Source organism: Pinus tabuliformis, chromosome 4_1 (assembly GCF_031772625.1).
Source record: "Pinus tabuliformis cultivar Carrire ecotype Pingquan chromosome 4_1, CPIR1, whole genome shotgun sequence".
NCBI classification, from domain to species: domain Eukaryota; kingdom Viridiplantae; phylum Streptophyta; class Pinopsida; order Pinales; family Pinaceae; genus Pinus; species Pinus tabuliformis.
The window spans coordinates 5621585-5632303 of NC_142303.1; the positions used below are offsets into that span (position 1 = coordinate 5621585).

At 32.2% G+C, this 10719-nt stretch overlaps 1 protein-coding gene across 2 annotated transcripts; it reads left to right on the forward strand.

Annotated features, from left to right (window-relative positions):
• Positions 1–3156: 3156 nt before the first annotated feature.
• On the forward strand, positions 3157–5638 carry LOC149173964 (uncharacterized). Of its 2 annotated transcripts, none has more exons than XM_089422507.1 (2): positions 3157–3238; positions 4277–5638. In XM_089422507.1, exon 2 carries the CDS (start codon positions 4345–4347, stop codon positions 5596–5598), a length of 1254 nt encoding a protein of 417 aa, XP_089278633.1. In that variant the 5' UTR covers positions 3157–3238; positions 4277–4344; the 3' UTR covers positions 5599–5638. The 2 variants fall into 2 exon arrangements, with proteins under 2 accessions (XP_089278633.1, XP_089278632.1); XM_089422506.1 differs by lacking the exon at positions 3157–3238 and adding an exon at positions 3246–3450.
• Positions 5639–10719: the final 5081 nt, after the last annotated feature.

Here is a 10719-nt window from a genome sequence, read left to right on the forward strand (position 1 = left end):
ACAAGCTTTTACACTTCCTTTGTAATCATCAAGACTCCAGTAATCACCTTTCCAATCATTAAGAATCATCCTCCACCCATGACCTAGTTTAGGAACATAAATTCTGCACTCAATCATGGACAAGCTGAGACAACAATCTTGCACTCCAACATGATGATATAATCTAATGTTAACACCCAGGTATCCAAGTCAACATCCATGTTGACATCAGGGCCAACACATTAGCCATAATGCTCACTTGTCCATTTTGGTGTAATGGAAAACCTCAATGCTAAGGAGTAAGTTGTTAAGAAATAAAAATACTTGAATGTAAAGATCATAGTAAATTGAAAAGAAAGAAAAAATGGTACTTAAACTATAAAGTATCTTGGTAAACAATGATCCAAAAAATTGTACGCCAACTCCTTGTTTTTATAACAATACACTAAATATGATAGACTTGCAAATAACATGTACAACATTTATGAAATCCAAAAAGACCAATAGCGGTAGGGAAAAACATAGTACTACATACAAAAAGTTAGGTCATAGGTCCAATTAGCTCCACCAGTGGGTGCAAATGAACTAGAAAAATTAGGGTGCAACAAAATAGTCACTAAGGCCAAAAATATGATAGTGGTGTCTAGTGTAACAAAAAATTCACTTAACAAAATGATTGTATTAGTTATTAGATGCGTTGAATGTGAAACACAATTTGGATGCAACTCAATTAAAACGGAAGAGGTTAGGCTTGTTAGGTTAATAAACAACAAAGTGGTGAAAATATGGAGAGATCTTGAAAATCCAAATTTATTTTAATTAAAAATTTTGAATGTTTTTTTTTTTAAATGTCATAACTACTTTTTGAAATCAATTTGAATCCTTATCCTTTATCCTTAATCGTGCTTTAATGGAAATTATATTTTCATTATCCACTTAATTTAATCTTATAAATAAATTAAAATTCTATAAACCATTTTCCAAATTAAACACTCCTATTAACTAATTATTAATAAAAAATAAACATTCCTATTAACTAATTATCAATTAATGTAGTGTCGAGTCATTATAATTCCTTTAAGAAACCACACCATGTTGAAATAAACTTTTATTATATTTAATAACATGTTGAACTGGAATTTTATTATATTTGGATTAGAAATATGGAAGAAAAACATTTTTTTTTTAGTAAATATCCTTTTATTTATCACTAAAATTTTCTAATTTAATTATCTACTTTATTATAAAAAATTAATTATTGTTTTTCATTTTCAAATTTTTTTAAAGCATATTTTAAAGCATAATCAGGACTCTATATATATATATATAATTTAAAAGGCTTGTTTATGGATTTCACAAATTTGTTTAGATGACAGTGTTTTTTCCAGAATCTTTTTGTAAAAAAAATCAAAAAATCAGAATGTTGGAGTTTTTTAGTAGTATTTGTGATGGTGGAAATGAATTTAGTACCGTCAAAAACCTCTAGAGTACTCAAAATCCTGAAGCTCACTAATAATAATGGAAATTTTTAAAAATTTGTCAAAATTTAATAGTAGTAATCGTAATCTTACCAAAATTTCCATTATTTTCCAAGATAATTTGTGAGCTCTTTACACTAAACTAATTTAACTTACAAATTTGATGAAACTTTGAACTTCGAATTGACCCCATTTTTCGCTGGGTACTGCGGCATAGTATTCTACGCTTAATACTTGTTTATTTTAAGAAACGTGTAGACTTAGTGTATTGACTGTGTTCTACATTTTTCGCTGGGTACTGCGGCATAGTATTCTACGCTTAATATTTGTTTATTTTAAGAAACGTGTAGACTTAGTGTATTGACTGTGTTCTACAGTGCAATGGTTTTCTCTCCCGAGAAACGTGTGGACTTAGGGTTCTAAGTATTCAAAGGTGGTAGATAAGAAGCAGCTTTTGCTGGATTATCTAGAATGTGTGTGCAGAGACTTTTTGCATTCATCTACAGAAAAGAAAAAAGGACATTTGAATGGCAAATTGACAACAGTACCCAGTAGGGCAGGCTATCACAGCGGATTAGGAAAAACAAAGAATGGTTAATTCATCTACAGTGGTCGTCAACTACAACAGTTTTCAAACTTGAATACGCTTTCGTATGGTAAATATACCTTATATTTTGTAGTTTCCTTATACATTATACATGTATGGTAAATATATCTTATATTTTGTAGTTTTCATATACATTATACAAGTTTTAATGGTTGAAATTGTAATTTGGAATTTGATTTTTCATCTATGTAGACCGAATTATTCGAGATTTATAAAAGATTTATTTTTGTTATGTTAATGTTTTGTATAGTTATTTAATTTTTTATTTTTAGATTTTTATTTATCAAAAAGATTTAAAATGAGCATGAACCTCTGATCTTAATGAATAAAAAGCTTCTGGAAAACAACCATACATTACTGCTAAAAAACCGCCATCTAATTGTAATTTCCAAATGATGACCACTGAGCAGAGCTTCTCGTCAAAGTCATAGTTACAAGTGTTTTGCCCGGCATTCTTACTTCCAGATAATGACGAGTGCGCAGAGTTACTTCCAGTATTGACGAGTGAGCTTGTCGTCAAAGTCACAGTTACAAGTGTTTTGCCCGGCATTCTTACTTCCAGATAATGACGAGTGCGCAGAGTTACTTCCAGTATTGACAAGTGCGCAGAGTTTCTGGTCAAGTAACAGTAACAGCTAATCTGCCCGGAATTCTTACCTCCCTTAGCTGTCAATTACAACTCCCGGAAATAACTCTTGATCGGGACAAATGTCTTCCGTGAGAGTGAGTGACAAGTCGTTTACGCGGTTTGGAATATTGATATGAAAAAGGAAAATATCTAAAATTCCAACTTAGAAATTTTGTGAAATAATTTTTGGTCAAATTATGAATTTTTGTTATTTAAAATAAATTTGGTTCAACGAGTTTTGTCTGTTATTTAAAATAAGTTTTGTTTATATATATAAATTCAACGTCTAAAATATTTTAATGCTTGAATTAGGAAGAGTTTACTAAAAGTTGTAAAATTCTTAAATAAGAAGTAGACTAAGGCTTAAGAAAGTAAAAGCTGACTCCGTAGCCCGTGGGTTCCTCCTCAACCGGAATAAGTCATTGCAGGGTTGCGTTGTATTGTTATTTAAATGCAGGTAGGGCAAATGCACCTCAACCGCATATCACGCATCATAACAACTACTGAAAGGACTTTTTATCTCTCTCCATGATGTCGCTTTGTTAGGTAAATGCCTCTGCTTTTGCGTTTCCCGATGGTATTGTCTGCATTTATTCATTTCTTACAGAAATTTACGGCCTGCATTTAGCTTCGTGAAGCTTCCGTTTTACTGCCCTCAAATCCTCATTTCAAAAACTTTTGAAGAACAACGCGTATGGGCATTTTTCAGTGAAGAAATGGCTTCCGTGGCAACCCTTAAAGATTCGAACTCTGCCGTTGTATGCCCCTGCACTTATCTCTGTCTTGAGCCAGCATTTTCTTTTACAATTTATTGCGTATTATTATCTTCCCATAGTCGAAAGTGCTCTGGTATATCTGCATTTTGTGATTGTTAAATTTCTTCCTCAACGGCCTTCATTCGCTGTGATTGTTTGGTTTTGCGAAATTGGAGTTGTACTTCCAACCTCTTTTACTTTAGCAAATATGTTCGTATTGTTCAATTCACGAATTGTGGTTTGGAAGGGTTTCTGGTTATAATTACTAGTTATGGGTTAGATTTATATATTTTGTCTGTAAATACTGCATAATTTGAGTGTTTTGGAGTTGTTAAGGCTGCTGAATTATTATTAGTTATGGGTTAGAATTATATATGCTGAATTATTATTAGTTATTGGTTAGAATTATATATTTTGTCTGTAAATTCTGCATAATTTGATTGTTCAGGAGTCTTTAAGGTTATTGAATTTATTTATCTATTTAAAAATAGATTTTAAACCATAAAAACTCATAATTCCACAACAAAATTATTTCCCATTTACCAAAACAAAATCCAAAAAATAAAATAAAATGAATAAATAGATGATTTTTTAAGATCCACTGCACTAAAAATGAACCCAGAATTCCTGTTTTCCGTCTTTTGCAATTTATTCCTTTGTCTTATTCAAAAGGATTTTGAACCGGCCCAACCGGTCCCATAACTCTAGAAAATTCTGCACTGACCTGGTAATGAAAACCTAGAATGATGAACATTTCAATGATCCAATGCTTTATCTGAAAGGTTTTACCGCTAATATGGCGCTAACACATTTTTGGTCTGACATTTAGATGTAGGAAGCGTTTCATTCCTCTGTAAATACGCTGGGAGCGGAGTTTGAAGAATTGTGATCCTTCCAATGGCGGTCTCCTTGGAGATTGGAAGCAGTTGGCAGTCTCCTCGAAATTCGTTTACTTTCGATCTTTCACAGATCAATACTTCCAACGACGACTGGCAGAGCCCTAGAATTTCCTTCACTCTCAATCTCCCGCAGTCCGACAGAATTTCACCGGACAAACGAAAAAGAGAGAACGTGGCCGATGTTAATTTCGACACAGATTTTGAATTTTGTGTGAGTAGGAATAATAATGATGGTCGGAATTCAGTCTCGGAAGAAACTCCGGTACCTGTTGCCGCTCAATTGTCTGTGGATAACAAAATTCTGCCTCTAATTGATGGTCATGTTGAAGCGCAGTCCATGACCATTGCTCGTCATCTCAGTTTCGAAAGATCAGGTTGTCAGTCACGGGTTCGACCCACCTCCCCTCATCCTCCAAAGATATTAAGCAGCAATGTTTCTTCCAAATCCTCAAGTCTTAAGCCTTTTAATAAGTGGAAGGAAATTATGTTTAAGCTGAGCAGCCAGGAAAGAAAATCGACCAAGGTAGTTGATCAAGACAGATCGGGTAATAATGTGAAGCAGCAACCTTCTTCCACGAAATCTCTATGGCCATTCTCAAGGAGTTGCAGCACAGGAGGGGAAATGAAAAGAAATGGCTTATTTTGCTCCTTACCATTTTCCAGGAGTCACTCTACAGCGGAACGCAAATACAAGTCGGGAAGTGCTGGGTGCACGTCTGAAGATACAGATACTGAAGTTCGAGACCTAGTCGAAGGTTCAAAACCCTTGGAGCCATGGAGCACAAGAGAATATAGTATCCAATCTTGCTCCCCATGCCCTGCTGATTTGAAGCCCAAGTTTGAGACAGCAGACGGCAACACTGAAACAAAGGCCAAACATTCTTGTGGCAGAAGCAAATTAGGCAGCGAACGAGCTCCAGGAATTGTTGGTGGGAACTGTAAATTGATGGTTCCTCCCTTGGAAAGCTGTGGTGCGAGTGTTGCAAAAGCTCCCAGCTTGGATTCCCCACGGCCAGGAAGACCACGGGCGGTGGGATACTTTCCACCGAAGGCCAACCACTCCGTGGGAGGAGGGGTGAAAGTGACTCCGGTGTTGAATGTGCCTACCTGCATTGGCATTGGTTATGTGGGAGGCAGGTCCATTGGCGGTGGTGGCCTCTTTGGTTTCTCCCCCAAAAGAGAGAAGAAACAAGCACCTGCATATCATCATCACTACTCTCGTGCCTCTAACAATAGGATCAAGGGAACCTGAATCCCCATCTGTGCAGAAACACAGAGAGTTGAAGCATCAATTGAATTAAATTAAATTTTTTGTATATACCAAAGCATTTTGTATTTGTGAGTAGTACCATGTATGGCGCTCCAATCTACATTATTCTATACGAGGAAAGAGAGTTCAAGTTACCCGTATTTCATTGTCATATTTGCGCTGTGCATCTCTCGCCTTAATGAAGATTGTAACAGCCTAAAATAAGTTTGTGATATTCAAAATCGCCTAGGAATTGTCAACTGATGGTGAAAGGGGACCATACACTAGATCCCAGTTGGCTCTATTTTCGGTGAAAACTGTACGATATTTAATTACTAAAAATAAAGATTTGTAACCTGCTAAAAATACTTTGTAAAAAAGTTATGAAACTACTCAAATAAGGCAGCATCAGTATGTGGTATAGATTACAAATTTCTTGGAATTACAACTTATTCGAAAAAAAAACACGCATTAAAAGGCTAGAATTTGAAATTTATGGATTATAAATCTTCTGATATATTTCAATTTTAGTTTTGAAGCTATAAATTTAATTTATTAATAATTAAGTGTAAAACACAGATTACAAAATACAGCCAAAATTAGAATTTAAAATCTATAAATCTATGGATTATAAATTTTCTATTATAATTGAATTTTGTAATTTATTAAGAAGTGTAAGGATTCTAAAACACACAATTTCTTTAAATATTTTAAAGGTATAAGGTAACCAAACATTTCACCTTATTACTATATTATCATAATTTTTTGGGAACATTTCACCTTATTAGTATATTATCTTAATTATTTGGGTCAATTTCAGGTTGAGAGTTATATATTTTTTATGGAGAGCTTTCTAACGCCTATTATGATTTTTCACTCTTCGCCATGTGATGTTAGTACCTTAAATACATGTCACACGACGTAGCATCATAGCTCCCGATGCTATTCTGTAATTTACTATTAATAAATTAAAACGTCTTAATAATATTATATCATTAAATATCATTAATGATAATGACCTTTATGGAAACTCATTGAATATATTCCCCAAATTTCCTTGGTAGATATTAAATTATTAATAAATTAAAATTTCTTAATAATATTATAACATTAAATATCATTATTATTAATGACATTTATGGAAATTAAAATAAGGGTAGTTTAAATATTATTGATTTTATAATATTATTGATTTTAAAATATGGGTAAATTAAAATATTAATTTTATAATATTATTGATCCTCCTTTTATTTTTAATTGATTCTTTTTATTTAATTTTATTAATTAAGATAGATTTTTTTGTTATATTTTTTAAATTAAGATTTATTAGGATTATAAAGAGTTAAATTAAATCAATTATTACAAATTTTGTTTCAAAAAAAATAAAATAAAAATTAAATGATTTATGTCTGTAAAAGCTTTTATTTTCTTATTATAATTCGTCAAGATGAGGAATTTTATTTATTTATTTATTATTTTTTTAAATCTTCCTTCTATTATTTTTGTTGATTCTCTCTATTTAATTTTATTAGTTAATATTTGAGGATTGAAATAAAAAATTTAATATTATTTCTGATCTTGATAAGCAACTTATACTTCGTAAGGATTTCTGCTTTACCATGGGTATGATTGTTAACACTGACAAAACAAAAGTTATGATTATCAAATCCAGTAAGGATTTCTGCTTTACCATGGGTATGATTGTTAACACTGACAAAACAAAAGTTATGATTATCAAATCCAGTAAGGATTTCTGCTTTACCATGGGTATGATTGTTAACACTGACAAAACAAAAGTTATGATTATCAAATCCAAGAAGGACACTTACGCTAATTTTATGTATGACAATAGTAACTTGGAGGAAGTGTCTTCCTACAAGTACCTAGGAATTGATATTCATCACAAGCTCAAATGGAACTATAGCATTGAGAAAAGGATTAAGGGGGGATGAAAAGCATATTTTGGTCTTGAAAATAATTGTAAAATGACAACCTCATAATGTGGGATAGAAAGAAGTTCATCTTTGAAACTTCAGTCACTCCTTGTAATGTGGGATATAAAGAAGTTCCTCTTTGAAACTTTAGTCACTCCGATTATCTTATATGGATGTGAGGTTTGGGGTTGTAGCATCTCTAGAGAATCCTGGAGAAAGATTGAGAAAATCAAGAAACCTTTAATAATGTATAACCTCAAAATTAAAAGTAACACACCCTATGTTATTCTCCTTATAGAAGTGGGTCTTTCCCCTATCGAGAGCCTAGCTATGACTAGGCTTCTGTTGTACAAGCAAAAACTCAATAACATAGGATACCATAGACTTCCTAAGCTAGCTTTGAATTCCAACCAAAACCACCTAAGGCTAAAACAAGGTTGGTATAAAGACACTAGGGCGTGATTAAACCATTGGGATATCAACAAGAATGTTGCATTGCAAAACATTAATAACATTAAAAATATTGTTACTTCTAAGTTCAAAGACAAAATGTGGTGTGAGAAAGATTTAGCAGCTAAAAGAAAATTAAGATATTATAAGGAGGTCATCAACCCCACCCTAGAAGATCAAAAGTATCTCTATGTTTTAAGTAGCTCAAAGAAGAAAATTAATATAGCCAAGATTAGAATGAACTCTCATGAGCTCCATAGTGAAACGGGTCATTAGGCAGTTTCTAAAACGCCCATGGATGGAATACGAACATCGAGGATGAAAATCACTTCCTCTTAGAGTGCCCCTCGTACAACCACATTAGATCTCAGTTTCAAAATCTTTGTTGCAATACTGACTTTCCTAGCCTTTTACATTGTCAAAATTATAGTCAGCTCAGGAGGCTTCTCTCCAAGCTTTTTGAGCATAGGAATAAAATCTTAAATCAAACTAAATAATTTGTTTCTTTAGGTCCGATAGACCAAAGGTTGGTCTCAATGAACGTTAACCATCATCATCATCATAGGGTTTGATAAATTAGTTATTATAACTGCTTTTAATATTTTCATAAAAATAATACAAATTTTAAATTATTTATCTACCTTAACCTTTTGTCAAATCTTTTCTCCACCCTTAGTCAAACTAGCTGTTACTCACTAACGGCTAGTACACAGCTCTCTACATCTATTTATTTCATTGCACGAATGAAGTTCCTCATCTTATCCTGAAGATGAACCACACTGGCTCGTTCGAAACGCGTCGATAAGAATATATCTTATGTGATTTTTTCCGAAAGATGTTGTTATAATATTATGCATCACAGAAGTCTTAGCTCAAAGATATTTTTTTTGAATTAATTTATCTAATTAAAAGAAATAAAATGCAATAATTACTTTAGAAATAAATATCAATATTTGATTTGATCATATTATGATGATGATGATGATGGTTAACCTCCATTGGGACCAAACTTTGGTGTGTAGGACTTAAAGAAATGAATTATTTAGTTTGATTTAAGATTTTATTCCTATGCTCAAAAAGCTTGGAGAGAAGCCTCCCAAGTTCACTATAATCTGGAATATTTTATGGAGATTAAATTTCTATATACCAAGAAATAATTAAGATTCTAGGAACTCTATTTTAAAATAGATAGGCCTCTTCTCGTAATTAATCTATTTATTAAATTATTATTTGCTTAAAATTACTATTTAATTAATCAATAATCAAAATAGTCCCTTTACCTTTTCTTCACACAATAAAATATTTCTATTGAATAAATTATGTTAGATATATACTTAATTAAATATTAATAATTTATTTTATTTTATTATTATTTAAAATAAATTTTTGAATCCATACATAAATTCAACACTATGAAAAATTACAAGAGCATTCTAATTTTATACATTAAACAAATTAAATTTATTTATTTTTAAATCTCTATCAAATTTTGATTATAATTAATTAAATAAATCCCTCTAAAAAATCTAAAAAATAAAAATACAATTATTTTATATATTATTTAAATTATATATTTAAATAATATTTCCATAATAATTAGCCCCAAGGGTTAGCTCAGTTGGTCAAAAACCGTGCCTCACCATTGGGAGGTCACATGGTCGATTCTGCCCGAAGCCCTTGGGGTTAGGTCTTGCCAGTAGGCCGAGGGGCAATTAGCCCAGACAGAACCTCCAATTTTTAAGATTTCTGCCTGGTAACCTTCGATGTCCTTAGCTTTCCCATTTGCCAGGCATTTAACCCCAAAATCAATGTCTTCTAATGAGAAAACTTCTTTTGTTGTGAGCAAGGTTTCAAAGTTATCCATGACATTTGGAGATTCATAAAGCTTTTTAAGATAGGAATTCCAATCGTGTAAAGAAATTTTATTATTATCTTTAGTTTTCCTAGTTAGAATCTGCCTCCAAAATTTCTTAGGATCTACCTTAGAGAGGTGTAAGAGATTCTCTTGTCTTTTACGAATTTACTGCCTCTTTTTCCTTTTAGTTAAGGCTTTGTATATTTTTATCTTGACCATTTTAAGATATTCATCAACAACTTCCTTAATTGCTCTCCTCCAAAATTTCTTAGGATCTACCTTAGAGAGGTGTAAGAGATTCTCTTGTCTTTTACGAATTTACTGCCTCTTTTTCCTTTTAGTTAGGGCTTTGTATATTTTTATCTTGACCATTTTAAGATATTCATCAACAACTTCCTTAATTGCTCTCCTCGCACTTTTACAATCTTTGTCATACCATGGGTTGGCTTTTCTATTTCTTTTATTATTTGAAACTTCAATTGAGAACTTGTTAATATAATATGAGAGGGTTGTAGTAAAATTATGATAGAGGTCTTCTATGTTGTCTATACTAGATAAAGGAAGAAAATTAGTTTTTAATTTACTTAGAAAGAGATCGTTTTTATTTCTATCAAATATTAGGTTCTTTTGGCTATAAGGATTATTTTCTATGGGAACTCTATGCATGACAAAATTGAGATTTATAAGTAAAGGCCTATGATCAGAGTCAGACTCGTGGTCATTTAAGATGTCAAAATTTATTATTTTGTTGTATAAAGGGAGATCGGGAATAACATAGTCTATCAAACTGCTACCAAGCCCATGGATGTAGGTCATCTGGCTAGAATTGGGCCACTTCTTTAGACAGTTGCAAATTATGAGATCCTGAGCACTACAGAGCTTGAC

What these genes read in the sequence shown, in the direction of transcription:
- LOC149173964 (XM_089422507.1), top strand. Translation starts at nt 4,345, where the DNA reads ATGGCGGTCTCCTTGGAGATTGGAAGCAGTTGGCAGTCTCCTCGAAAT.